The sequence below is a fragment of the Mizuhopecten yessoensis genome, unplaced genomic scaffold (assembly GCF_002113885.1).
Source record: "Mizuhopecten yessoensis strain PY_sf001 unplaced genomic scaffold, ASM211388v2 scaffold716339, whole genome shotgun sequence".
Classification (NCBI taxonomy): domain Eukaryota; kingdom Metazoa; phylum Mollusca; class Bivalvia; order Pectinida; family Pectinidae; genus Mizuhopecten; species Mizuhopecten yessoensis.
The window spans coordinates 14,767-30,245 of record NW_018480067.1 but is presented as its reverse complement, the minus strand read 5'-3'; the positions used below and the strand labels follow the sequence as shown (position 1 = coordinate 30,245).

At 37.0% G+C, this 15,479-nt stretch overlaps 1 protein-coding gene across 1 annotated transcript; it reads left to right on the top strand.

Moving 5' to 3' along the window:
- Positions 1–9,011: 9,011 nt before the first annotated feature.
- Positions 9,012–15,174, top strand: LOC110443317. Its single transcript, XM_021487479.1, has 7 exons — positions 9,012–9,128; positions 10,525–10,695; positions 11,087–11,159; positions 11,416–11,526; positions 12,145–12,210; positions 12,889–12,936; positions 15,083–15,174. The coding sequence occupies exons 2-7, from the start codon at positions 10,540–10,542 to the stop codon at positions 15,172–15,174; spliced, it is 546 nt and encodes a 181-aa protein (XP_021343154.1). The 5' UTR covers positions 9,012–9,128; positions 10,525–10,539.
- Positions 15,175–15,479: the final 305 nt, after the last annotated feature.

The following is a 15,479-nucleotide window of genomic DNA, read 5'->3' as shown; positions in this document are numbered from 1 at the left end:
AAATTAGGAGTGGGACGACTGGTTCGCCCGTTGTCAGTATAATGTGACCGGGTGGGGCGTCCTGCTGGGTGTCTTCGGCAGTATGTTTCAGTGAGGTAGCACTATAAAGTCGGCATCAGTTCCGCGCTATCACAAGGAGACAAACACGAACATATCGCAGCCTCCCAAAATACACACACATACACTACACGCATGCATCTTGCACACAGGGGAGGCCGTCCTTAAATGACCTTAGCTGTTAATAGGACGTTAAACAAAATCAAACAAACAAACAAACAAACACACCCCTCAGGGTGTGCCAGACAGTCATAGTTTCTCCAGTACCAGGATTCAGCCAGGTAAGATTTACCTGTAGAAAAGTCAGTACATATACCTACATTTTTATGATCGATAAAGAAAACCTATATTCTTATTAATACTATAGGTACATATCATGAATGTAAAAATTACATATATTTTGTACATATTATTTTCTTATTCATAATAGTTTCCTACATGCACGAGCTTGCCTTTCAAACTGAAAAAATATATATAATAACTCCCGTAACAATATACACGTACAATTAGGGATGTGTAGTGGACCACTACACATCCCTGATTTTCATAATAAAATAAAAGATGTATAACAAAAAAAACTGTTTATCTGTGAATGAAATTTAATTAATAGACATAATATAACATGTATACATTTCAAATCTCCGATGCATGTATTTGCATGTACTAATAATTAAGCACATTATCGGTCTCCAAATCCTACGAAAATCTAAAAGTGTATGGAAGTATCAAAGACGAAATAAACAAGAGGCCCATGGGCCTTAACGGTCACCTGAGTATTTATTTTTGTTTTTGAAATATGTACCAATGTGAGTAAAAAATAGTTAAGTATAATGTTAACTTAACTTTGTCAGGACCATGAGCTGATCATTCCTAGACCGATTTTCAGTGATATCGGCCTATTAGAACTTGTTTCTAAGTTTGAAATAGGTATTTACAAAATGGCGGCCACGGCAGCCAAATTGTATTTCTGATCGACCCGAAAAATAACAACACTTTGTCAGGACCATGAGTCGATCATTCCTACAAAGTTTCAGTTCAATCGGCCTAGCAGAACTTGACTTTAAGTTTGAAATAGTTTTTCAAAATGGCGGCAATGGTGGCCATATTGGATTTCTGATTGACCTGAAAAATAACAACACTTTGTCAGGACCATGAGCTGATCATTCCTACAACTTTCAGTTCAATCGGCCCAGCAGACCTTGACTTTAAGTTTGAAATAGTTTTTCAAAATGGCGGCCGTGGCGGCCATATTGGATTTCTGATTGACCCGAAAAATAACAACACTTTGTCAGGACCATGAGTCGATCATTCCTACAAAGGTTCAGTGCAATCGGCCTAGCCGAACTTGACTTTAAGTTTGAAATAGTTTTTCATTTCGGTCCGTTTGCGTAGCACTTCCGTACCGTTTGCGTAGCACTTCCGTACCGTTTGCGTCCAAGCTGGAACAGCGAACGTGTACGGGTCTGTAAAGACAGTTTACATTTGCAGGTGATGTAGAAGGGTGTAGGTGGTAAAGTAAATATAGGTGGTGTAGAGGGTATAGGTGGTACATGTATATGAAGTAAATATGATGAAGGAGGGTATAGGTGGGTTTATTATATGCATGAACATTTCCCGCAATCACATTGATCGGATCCTATACACGTGACACGTAAAGGTGATGTAGAAGGGTTATGGTGGTATAGGAAGTTAAGGTGACGTAGGAATGTATAGAAATAATAGGTGATGTAGGTGGGTATAGGTGGTATAGGTAGTAGATGTGATGTAGGAGGGTATAGGAAGTCAAGGTGATGTATGAGGGTATAGGAAGTAAAGGTGATGTAGGAGGTTATAGGAAGTAAAGGTGATGTAGAAGGGTTATTGTGGTAGAGTAGGTAAAGTTGATGTAGGAGGGTATAGGTTGTATAAGAAGTAAAGGTGATGTAGGTAGGTATCTGTGGTATATGAAGTAAAGCGGAGGTAGGAAGAATAGTTGATGTAGAAGGGTATAGGTGGTTTAGGAGGTGTAAATGATGTAGAAGGGTATAGGTGGTATAGGATGTATAGGTGATGTAGGAGGGTATAGATGGAATAGGAAGTAAATGTGATGTAGGAGGGCAAAGGGGGTATATGAAGTAAAGGTGAAGTAGGAAGGCATAGGTGGTATAGGACGTGTAGGTGATGTAGAAGTAGGTCGGCAGAAACGAAAGTAAATATTTTTGGGAAGAGGTCGTAGCGGGAATGTAAGTCGATAATGTGCGTGCATTTGAGTAGGAATTTATTTATTTATGAGAGATAATTGTGTATAATACTTATTTAAACTAGTAAACATTTTCAAGCGATAATCCAGCAAGAATCCAGCGAGGGGGGAATAAGTTCGCGCGATCTCTGGTAATATTCCAGCAAGATTTTGGGTTTAGTCTGTACTAGGCAGCTTAAATGAGTGTGTGTTGTGCTTGTCTTTACGTGTTTCTTCCGCTATGGAATAACGAGGCCACTTCCTTAATTCCAGATGCGGCTGTCTCGTCTTGTATGTTTGTTTATGGGTTATATGTGAATGGGGGTAATTTATTTATTGAGCATTTTTGTAGGGTTTTAATAACTTAGACGTCGTCGGGACAGTAGCTACAGGAAGGATGCCATTTCGAACGGGATTTGGGAACAGTTATAGTTAATTTGAAAGTTTATTCCTTAATTATTCATTAGTTTCTCATCGATATATACTTATTTATTGGAGAGGTTTTATTAGGCTGGAGCTTGCTAGAGTAATATTACTTGGGACTTTCGAGGATGTCATGTCTTAAGTCCTTTATGGACGTGGTATTAATCAGGTTAATACCCAACTCTTATGTAGCAGCCAGCCACGCTACCATATTTGTTGTTTGGTCGAACCACTAGGCTGTTACATATAAAATATCTAGTAGCATAACAATTTGTAATGTCACTACAATAAGAGTAATTTTTTGTTGATGAAATGAATAGGTGGATTAGGTAAAATATTATAAGCAACTAAGTGTATGAGAGTATGAGATGGATGCTTTAAAGATGTCTTTGGTATATTACGAGTGGTGTTTTCTGCCTTGTGATTTATTTAAAAAAAAAATGTGAATGTTTAAACTTAGTGCGTAATTATGACTAGTATTAATGTGGTATAGTTGAGGTACCTATGCTTTGAGAGAACTCGTACGAGTCAATCTTTGACTGTTGAGTTGAGGACTAAAGAAAATGGAGGTGAATATTATGATTAGCCAGGTATACAAGTTTGAGATACTTATACCCTAAAACTAATAGCCGATATGTATCATTAATACTGAACGTGCCGATGAGGTTAAGGTCTTGTTATATTATTTCTGATATGGATAACATTGTTTGTTTTACATCAGTCTAATGTTGGAAATTGATTTGAGGGTATAATTCGCGGATCCTGTAGTGAAACAGAGTAGAGTTATCGTGATTATTTGTAGTATATGGTTAGAGGTATAACTCCAGGATCCTGTATGTATTGAGACAACAGAGTAGATTTGATGTATCTACCACCAGACGTACAGTCTTGATCGATTTCTACCTTTCATGCGAGACATACTTCTGCTAAGGTTAACCATGGTATGGAGGGGTAGCGACATATTTTATTATTTTTCTATGTCTGCGAACATTGAGCAATACGTACTCAAAAACGAAGAATATATGAAGTAATTTTTGTTCGCTATTCATGTGAGATTTACTCGATGATACGGAGTAAGTAGGAATATTGGTTTTGGAGAATTAATTAGCACATATATTATTATTATTCAGAGTATGAGGGGATAGATAGTTTTATATGGTGCATTGTATTGGCTAGCATTAAGCATGTATTGTATAGGCTTGAGCTTGTTAAAATGTTGTATTGACTGGTAAAAGAGGACAGTCGTGTGATGAAGAATTTTGTAATGGCTGCAACGGATATCAGTCTTGTGATGACATTTCTTTCAATTTTTTTGAGACGGCTGCTAACTATGGTCAGTCTGGTGGTATGACTGATAACAGAGGACAGTCTCGTGGTTTGTTTGTTTGTTGAGGACAGCATTGATATATTTTATATATACCGGTATATAAACAAGACCTGGTGGTAATAGATTAGAAAATGTAAAATGTGTTATAATTGTTTTTACGCGTGTATGAGATAATGCAATGATAAATTAAACATTATAGTATAGCATTGTTCATGATGCTTAATTTGAGTCTTGATCGCTTAGTGATATATTTTTGTATTTTATTATGTAGCCAAATAGTTACGTAAGAGGAACTGGCATTTACATTTTACAGGAAGTTTATCTTTCAATTACTTGGTGATTTACGGGATTAAGAGGCCTCTTCCCCGATATTGATCTGAGTAACCATTCCTTAACGCTGGTCGAATTTGGTTGGGGAAATCTTGACTTTCCTGTGTAATTGTCCAGGTGCTAATCCGGCTGTTCCGATATAAACCTGTGTTATATTCCACTAAAGTGTGGTGTTCCACCAATAAGTGGCCCGTATTATTCCACTAAAGTGTGGTGTTCCATAAATATGTGGTTTTCCAGGCAACTTCAAGGTTTTCCTGTAACCGTCTGTGTTTTATTTATTTTAAATTCCCCAAGTACAGTAAACTACAGTCAAGTGGTGTTTAAGTAATCTGGCATATTCCAGTAACTCCCACGATTGCTGATCCTGCCTTTGAAAGTAAGAAGTTAACCTGAGACGAGATGGCCAGTAGGGAAATTCTTAGAATTCAGAGAAGACATCAGGTAGTTCCTAAAGAAGATTCTGATGTTGAGATGACGATGTCGCAAGAGAAGACAATTAATTATAAGAAGTCTACTAAAGGCAAAGGAAGATCACAGAATATCTACCATAAATTGGGTTCACAGACACTATCTTAAGATGAAAGTAATCAGTCTACTGATGAAGGTCATCAGTCTACTGACGAAGATCATCCTACAGAGCGCTCGCAACAGAAAATAGATTTGAAGAACGATTTGCTAGTTTTGCTACTAGAATGGACCAGCTGGCAAATAATATGGAGATGATCCAGTCTACTTTCCACTCCTGTTATCACAGAAGCAACATCCTAGGGTTAGACGAGACACCAGTGGAAATGCCTGACCCGCCAGTATAACAAACACTCATAAATTTGAACAGACTCAATCTCTGAAGGTCAAGGTTCTGAAGAAGGCAAAGACGATGATGCTAACATAACAGCTACAACAGTGGGGGTACCAAGTAAAACACCCAGTGTTACAACAAAGCTTCCCCCCTTTCAAAGACGAGGAGAAAATATGGTTTAATCGTTTTGAAACCGTAGCAGAGAGGAACTCGTGGAATAATGGTTAACGTCTGGATCAGCTATTACCTAGGCTACAAGGCAAAAGCAGGTGAATTTGTGTTTGGCAAACTATCCAGGAACACTAGAAACAATTACAAAGCCCTCATAAAAGAACTACACAACATATATAGAGTAGTGGAGACGTCTAAAACGTTTGCTGCACAACTCAGCAAGCGACAACAAAAACCTGGGGAGACTGTAGAGGAATATGCAGCGGACCTTATATTAAGCGCGTATATGACAAGACACACAAAGAGAGGTACACCAAAACCAGATCTGAAGACATTCTACGTAAATTCTTTGATGGTCTACAAAACCAAAAAGCCAGCTTTGAAGTAGAATACCACAAGGATCATAATGATGTAGATGATGCAGTGTACTTTGTTGTTAGCTATATGACCAGAAGGTCACAGAAGATGGAAAACGAAGGGTCATAACGTGCCACTAAAACAGTAACAAGTAATACAGACACAAGCAAGATGTTGAAGACGAGGTAATAAATCCAGTCAGGAACATAGACGTCAAAAGACAGAAAAAGACGACGAACCATAGCAGCAAATCGGAGAGAGTCATTAGAGGACTTGAAGAAATCAATTGCGAGCGGTCGTAATACACAATACAGGAACAGACAAACAGAAGACAGAACCTGTTTTAAGTGTGGCACACCTGGTCACATAGCTCGGGATTGTCAGCGCTATACTCAGCAACACAACTATTAGCAACAACACCAGAGGTCAGCAAGGTCACTACCAAATAGGTCAATATTTCTCGAGACATGAAGATACTGGTCGTCATGGATTATCTTCAGACAACGTTTATTATGGACCAGAGATGGTAACACCAATGAGACTAACAACTACAAGGAACCTTTAAACTACTAGAGGCTACTTCAGATGATCAGATGACCGGAAGGACGCTACACAAAATAAAAGTATTAGTCAAAAACAATGCTATGAAATGTTAATTATTGCAGAGAAGATAACAGAAGTAAATTACAGAGTCCAATTGTCTTCTGATGTCCAGAAGACAAGAATTCTCCACCACGATAAGTTGAAACTCTACCTTGGAGACACACCTGATTGGACGAAGATAATACAGTTGTGTGACTGCACAGCGCACCAAAAATAGCGTGCGAACACTGTGCATACAACGTGTACACACCGTCCGGACAACTGTGCGATTTCGCAATCGTTCGCCCCGCTGTGCGCTTCTCTCCACACAACTGTGCGATTGGGTACAATTTGTAGATCCATATTACGGAATGATAAAAATACGGAAAGCTGGTATGCAATAATGAAAACTGTATGTATGTATTACTGTAATTTCTCATCACAGTAATGAAGATTATGTACAATTTTACAATGCTTGTAACACAGCATTACAGTGACCGTTAGACTGTCAAGGATGACTTTGGCTCCAAGGTAACAGAACAGGTAAATAACAACTTGATGAGTGACCGAAATTTTACCTGGCCTGTACCTGAAACATAGAGCTGATATGCGTTACAGTATGGTCGTAATGAAAACACAACTGGACGTTTAGTATCTGTTATTTGCATTCGGTTTGCCTATAGCTCCCCTTAACCTGAGTTTTCACACCCCTGGCCCTACCCGACGAAAGACGTAAGTGCCCCGGGCGGGGGAAAATGACGGTCGTGGTACATTTACAGTGTGGCTATGTTTACCTGTATACGGGACTGTGTTGTAATTTTACATTTGTCGATTAAGGTGCTTTAAAAATACCAAAAAAACCCACAATTTCTAAGTTTAAGGAAGGAAAGACATAAAGATAAGCTTATAGATGTAGGTAAAATATAGAAACATACGTAAAAATCAAGTTTATATGTTTAAACACGAAACCGTATATATTGTTATCGCACTCCTCAATTTACACCAACCACGATTGTTATCGCACCACGTTCATCCATCGTGCACACAAAAGAGCGCAAGCAATGATCGTCCAACTTTTAATCTTTCGTACATCGTTCAACGTTGTGCGATCCCACAACTATAGTATATTTACTATGATGTCAAGGTGATAAAAAACCTGGATGTTGAGCTTTACAAATTTACAAACTATTAGTATATTGCTTCAGTACATATCAGCCTCATCTAACAGGGATGGATCATTGTATTATCTTTACATATTGATCAGCATTTAGAGAGCATTATTTTCCCATTTGACAGCCATTGAACTTCAAAAAGAGGCAGAACCTACCAATGCATGTCCTGTAATTTACACAGAGGAGAGTGGTGTCACACTATTATAAACACCACGTGCCTTTGGAGAGATGTCCGTATTACTGCACCTTATGCCCGTTTCATGCTTGGCGCCAACATGACCTGGACAGACATGTCACCAGCTACCCTGACCAAAAGGCGAAGCTTCTGACGCGTGAGTCAGCTTGTCGACCACTGGACAACGTCAACTTCCACCTTAAAAGGCTTTCCAGAGAAGAGTCCTAAGCAACCTGGTCGAGGAGAGCCGGCAGGAAGGACCCAGTTGATCCACTCAAAGGCATTCAAGAATTACTAGACAGAGGAATCAGTGGGCCTCCCGACACTGGATGACTTTGTTCAAGGATATTAGGGAATTGTTTGCGAGGCCCCCCAGAAGGTACCGATGACCCCGAAGGACTGGCATATCTCTTTAGGTATTCCATCCACAACACCAACACTGGACACAGTAACGGGAAAACTACTATAATTATTGGAAACAAAGAACTAAATAGAAGACGCCAACACAAAGATATAAGTATCCATTTCGCGTGACCTAAATGAGCTCAAGAAGGGACAGAAATGCATAGAGGACAAGTTAGACCAGCTACTACAGCCAACGAGGATGAGATCAAAGAAAGAATAATTGTGTGGACTCGGTTATGTTACAATATTTCAAATTCATATAACAATTATTTCGTAGATAGTCGATAATTTATTAACCGACTATTTGATAGGGTGTATATGGTATTATTGGACTGGATTATAGCAGATTATGTTCTTAGGGGTTGTGGTGGATTTTAACGTTGAACTATTTGTAAAATTGGCATGCAGATATACCGTTAGTCATTCACAAATTTTATGGAAAATACTTTGCATTTGAAGCATTTCAAGCTGCCTTTGAAGCGGGCACATTTGCAGGTGGTTGGCTACTTGGGGACAGTTGTTATGGACTTAAACCTTGGTTGCTGACCCCTAAACAGAATCCTCAAACACGCGGAGACAAGCGCTACAATGTCTCTCATCGTAGTACCCGCTGTGTCATTGAATAATAATTCTTCTAAAGTAGTAGTATATACAATGGATTACTAGTTACTTATTATGCCCCAGTGTACAATGTTAGGTTATATCTATACCACCATATCCATATTATCTATGTACATATTACAGTATAATAGCGTTCTTGGGAGCATGCACAATTTTAAGTGTGTGTGTGTGGGGGGGGGGGGGATGGATAGAGTGAATGCTTATGTCATTATTAATCGTTAACTTCGGTAGTAACCCCAAGTCATCCTCCATATTATGCAGCGGAAGTGACGTAGTACGCAAGTAGGTCGGCACATTAGTATGCGTGTATGTGAGAAGAATTAATTTATTGTGTATATTACTTATTTAAACTAGTAAACATTTTTCAGCGATAATCCAGCTAGAGAGGAATAAGTTCACGCTATCTCTAGTGTAATATTCCAGCGAGACTCAAGCGAGCGTTATTTTGAAGTGTTCGGGTTCAGTCTGTACTAGGCAGCTTATGTTAGGTGGGTGTGTATTGTGCTTGTCTTTACGTGTTTCTTCCGCTATGTACTAACGAGGCCACTTCCTCAAATTCCAGATACGGCTGTCTCGTCTTGTATATTTGTTGTATGCGTTTATGGGTTATATGTGGATGGGGTTAATTCATTTATTGGGAATTTTTGTAGGGTTTTAATAACTTAGACGTCGTCGGGACAGTAGCTACGGGAGGGATGTCATTTTGAACGGGATTTGGGAACAGCTATAGTTTATTTGAAAGTTTATTGGTAAAGTTCATTCCTTAATAATTCATTAGAAGTTTCTCATCCATATATAATTATATATTGGGGAGGTTTTATTAAGCTGAAGCTTGCTGGAGTAATTGAAGTATCATTAATCTTTTTAAATAGAAGGCATATCTTTGCAAATTCTTCTTGTAAGCTCTCATCATCTAATAATTTTTACAGAATGACTATGAGAAAGGATAGGGAGTTTGTGATAGTGAGAGGGATAAGGAAGGCTGAGTGATTTGGAATGAGAGATTTGTTATTGTAAATATTTAAAAAAACACGTTATTGTTGACAATTAAATTATTGAACTTGAATCCACTCATTGGTTTTGCTGAATAGGATCATTATCCAGGGAATAATTTGGTAAAGCACATTAAAATATTAGGACCCTTCCATCTATGAGGAGTATTTGATTCTATCATGTTTGGGTCTTAAGAAGGTTTTTGAATTTTCAGTCAATTCGACCCTTTTTGGCCCCACCCATCAGCCCCTTGGGGTCAGTCAGGGTTGATATCTGCATAACATTAAACTGCTTTCCAATACTGATAATGCTAACCCAAATTGAATTACTTCCAATGGAAATTAAACAAATGTTAGTCCAAAATGTGATTTCCCTATATAAACTCTAGTAAAGATTACCCCCTCCCCAGGGGAAACGCGAGACCCCATGGTCATGAAATTCGCAATTTTGGTAATGCACCTTAAGACCCTTCCATATATTAAGAGTATTTGATTCTACCATATCAGGACCATGTTTTACTAAAGGTCGTTAGTCCACACGTAAACTAACTAAGACGTTAACGTAGACGTAAGTCGAGTTACGATTTTAGTTACGTGTGCGTTAGGTCCGTTTTATCAAAGGTCTTAAATCCGAACGTAAACGTAGGGTTAGACGTAGATTTACCACTGGAACTCTCCAAATTGGAGATACAAATGACTTAGCAACGCATCATGGTACATGCGCATCGCGTGCTTTCACTTTAATGTAAACATCGTCTGCTCGAAAACACTAAAAAAAAGGTCAACAATGTCGGCAAAGAAAACCAGAAAGCCGAATTGGAGCTATTCTGGAACACTACATTGGAATTATTATATAATTATTTCTAATATAAATTTTGTATTGTTCTTTCAGAATAAATGCTGTGTCATGTCAGTGCCTCTGGACTGTGGAGGAAACCAAAAAAAGGTGGCAAGATGTGCAGAGCATCATAAAGAAGAAAGAATCTTCAAAGAAGAGGGAGTTAATAAGGACGGGTGGTGGCCCCCACCAGTAGAGGTGCCATTTAAACCTTGGGAGAAAGTTGTGAGTGAAATTTTATAGTTCATACTGTCGTTGAATTTGTGTGTGATTGAACAAAAACCTTTTGTTCGAAACATACAATAGTAATCGAGAATTTTTGTTATTTTAACATTGAGCCGTGTTGATATGTGACATTAAAGTCTAAAGAACTTGCATACATGCATACATCATAATGCCAATATTATATACATTTACTGTTTTTGTTTATTACATCAACATTTAAAATGTATCTGCCCTCACTGACTGCTTGTCAAATACATATGACTGATAAGCTTCAAGATACATGTTATGTATAATCTTGGTGTGGTTTATGTGTAAGTGAATTAAATTTTAATACATGTTGATAAATTGATTTGCTATGTTTTATTTTAAATATTTGATATGAATATTTCAGGTACTGAGCACAATAACACATGACGCCATACATGGCATTGAAGGTGCTGCAGACACTGGGCCTGACCATACTGGTAAGAAAATATAACTGAAAATATCAAATGTTATTTTATGTATGAATATTTATTGACAATAAAAAATATATAACAAAAATATATATATTAAAATTGAAGATGACAAGTGAATTCAATTCAGGATGTATACAATAATTCATTTATTGATAATAAAAATATATAAAACAAATCAATATTAAAACTGTTAGTCTTCATAGCATTTTGCTGATTAAGTTTTAGCATTTTATGTGAATTTGTATACATGTGTATCTTACAGGAGATAAGTACAAAGTGAAGAGTGGTGATCTGGGACATGCTCCGGGACCTAGTGGTGAGATGGGATCTGCTCCGGGACCTCCTTCGGGACCTAGTGGGGCTGTAGTAATAGGTATTGAGTACATGTACTTACATGTATATACCTGTAATATCGATTTGTTTGCTATGTATTTCTGGTAATGAGAGCATTTTGTAAAGTAAATTTAATATTATAAACAGGATTTGGCAAAATTGAAGCTAAAAATAAATGAAATGTTAAACAGGGCAGTGATATACAATTCATCAGCACAACCAAAATTTTCAGTGAATTTAAATAAAAAGATTATGCAATGAATGCTTTCGCAAACAGTTTGTTAAAATATTCATTATTTTTTTTATAGAGTAGATATGCATTATTTAGTTATTTCGCACTCCTAACGTCAATAACATTAACTTCAGAGTTGACAACAATCAAATTGATGACGTCACAATAGCAAATGTTGTCATAGTCTCACAACATTTGCCTTATCGATGCATTGCAATGGGATGATGCAGAGCAAATGTAAACAATGGCCCTTGCATCAATTAAAAATCTATACTAGACTAATTAAGAACAATGAACTATTAAGTAAATTACTTTGACTTTGGATAAACAATTGTGAAATATGAAAATCTATTTTATTTGGCTATAGATATATAATTTTATGCTAAACTTAATACAAATGCTACTGTTTTACAAATAATTTGGTAGGTGATGACCAGCTGCAAGATGCTCTTGAGGAAGAGGAACATGAATGCCCATTGGCCATGGGTGATGGCAATTTGTTGTTAATGTTCATAAATATCAATATTTATACTATAATTACATTAAAAAAAGACAAACTATTATCAAAATTATGCTATAGATTAGAATAGATATGTATTTTTTACATACAAGTATAACATGAATTAACATGTGCAAATTTACAGCTCATTACATTGGATGTAATACCTATGTCATGTTGAAACAAATGTAATATTTAATATAAAAAATCCATTTGTGAAAGGATTATATCATGAACAAAAATATTTGATTTAAAAGTGAAATATACCAGAAATACACTGTATGTGCAGGTAACACTTACATTTTAATATAAAAACTTGTGCAAATGAAGTGTTTTATTAAAATATGGAGAAGGAACACTTACAAAAATATTAATGTACCCTGTAATGGTGATTTACATGTATCTGACCAATTAAGTTTATTTTTCCCAAGAAAATATTAATTCACTAATTTAAATATTGAACTGAATTACGGTGATGATAAAAAATAACTATAAATAAATACAAAACACATGAACCATGATGTATGAATGCTACTATACTGAACACACAAACACATTTCATCAACATATGATAATTCATCAGTCAATACAGAATGTCTGTTTCAATATCAATAAGCAAGAAAATAAAAGAAATATACACCATTATCATGAAATTAAAATTTTACTTTCAGTTGTAAAAGGACGAAAAAAGAGGAAGGCAGTGGAGGAATCCAGTGCAGGTATATTAACTGTTCTCGCACCAAAAATGACCCAAAGTATTCCAGAATGATCACGTAAATGTAGGTCAAATTGACTTTAAAAATGAGTTCAGTTAATTTGAAAATTACATTTTATTATCATATCCAATAATGATTTTTTCTTTTTTAAAGATGCATATTATGATGTGCGTATGTACAATCGGTTGGAACTTATGATCTTTATTTCTGTAAAACGTGTATCATATTATACATTTTTTCAATTGTGTAATGTTTGTGTCGCTTTTTTTCTTTAATTTAGATGGCATTAGAGATGATTGCATCTGTTTTAGCAGATACATGATCTGTCTGATTATATTTGTCATAAATTGCTTGCTAAATTTAGTTCTATTTTATGAAATATATATAATTGGTTTCATATGAAATTAATAAAAGCAGGTTTTCAGTTAATGTATTTTGATGTGTTTTTATAAAGTAATAGAGAGGTTTAGCAAGCTTACGTGTACGTGTAGGAGGGGAATTCCCTAGTTTTTCAGTGTATGACGTCATCAGTTTCTGCGCTCGGGCACCTTCTACACGTATGCTGAACTTGTAGGGCGGACTCTACGCGTAAGTACCAACGTGTAGACATTTCTGTCCATTTAATGGTTTTCTTCTTAGAAAAGGATTAATTAATTAACCTATTATTTAATATGCAATTAAATGTTTTTATACAGTAGATGACAGATATCCGCTAAAATATATACCTTCTGAAATATGAACTCGGCGATGGCCAGATTTTCTATGTTACTGATTTTTTGTTTGTTTGTTTGATTTTGTTTAACGTCCTATTAACAGCTAAGGTCATTTAAGGACGGCCTCCCCTATGTGCAAGATGCATGCGTGTAGTGTATGTGTGTGTATTTTGGGAGGCTGCGATATGTTCGTGTTTGTCTCCTTGTGATAGCGCGGAACTGATGCCGACTTTATAGTGCTACCTCACTGAAACATACTGCCGAAGACACTCAGCAGGACGCCCCACCCGGTCACATTATACTGACAACGAGCGAACCAGTCGTCCCAATCCTAATTTGCTGAGCGTTAAGCAGGAATAGAAACTACCATTTTTTAAAGACTTTGGTATGTCTCGGCCAGGGGACAGAACCCAAAGCCTTCCTCACAGGGGCGAACGATCAACAAATGGCCAATAGTGAGGCATTGTCAAGGGAGACTTTAGGAAGTAGAAAGTTATTTAGAAAGGAGAGAAGAGATAAGGTCCCAAATTTAGTCGCCTCTTACGATCATGCAATTGGGGGCAGCAGGTACAATTCTTACGCCCTACCTACAGGGTCTCAATGTTATTGAATAGCGGTGTTATTCGACGATGTGTTAAAGCAAATTGGAAATTCATTAATCTACTTACTGACCAGAATCTATGCTATTTAGGTAAATCAGACAAGGCACAGTACACATTGAGTGTCGTTGATCAGCAACATTAGCACTACCGGGACCCACTGACCCCCCCCCCCCCCCCCCCCCCCCCCAATTGTCTGAGGAGGAGGAAAGGGCGAGACAAAAAGAGATGGACAGGGTGGAACGCGAGGAGCAGAGGCCAACAAATTAGAAAAAGGGCCATGGAAACTCAGCAAAAGTAAGCCTATATTTGGTCCATTAAATAATTAATAACAAGACACACCCCACCCCCTCACTGGAGAACAGAACTCCCCACAAAGCTCTCTCATCTCCAGCAACTGAGACTATATATTGATAAACTTTGTCCTCTGACGGAAATAAATAAGTTAAAATAACCATGTATTGTCATCGCTCTAGCGACTAACTTAATTTTTAAACAGATTTAAATTTGACAACCTTTATAGGGATGAGTTCGAATTTGAGGGTTCTAAAGTTTAGGTCAAGGTCTGTGGTCACTGTAACCATTTATAGAGTTGTACATGGATTTTTCGCCGTGGATGGTATTAAAGGAAAGGCCAGAACATTTCCTATTCAGGAAAAATAACCAAAACAGTTTAAATTCCGTATTCTACAAGTTTTCTGCGCAAAACTCTGGGAATGCATCTTTAATATGCTATGCTTATACTGTTTTGCCTTAATGAAATGTAAAAACCTGCTTAATATCATCAATGTAATCAGCACAATGTTATTCAGAAATTCTACTTATTTCTATTTCCAGGTGATGAAGAGGACACGCCAGGCAAAACACCCCGGAATCAGAATAGCACTAGTGTCATCACTAATTACCTAAAGGAGAAAAATGACACATAAACCAACATACGGCAACAGGAACTCCAGCTAAGGAAGGAAGAACTGGCATTACAGAAAGAGCTGTTTAACCTAGAACAGGAAGAAAGGCAGCAGCAGTCCAAGACGATGGCAGATCTGCTTAGGGCATTGATAAATGAATAAAAGTAAATGATATGTATTTATTTGGTTGTTGCTATCAGTTTGTTATATTGTTAATAAGATACTTTTACTAAGTCTGTTAGCCTACTAAAGTGGTTTACAGTGATATTGGATTGCGTCCACGAAAATGTCTAACTGTCAATAGTTCTGCATAATACCTCAAATAT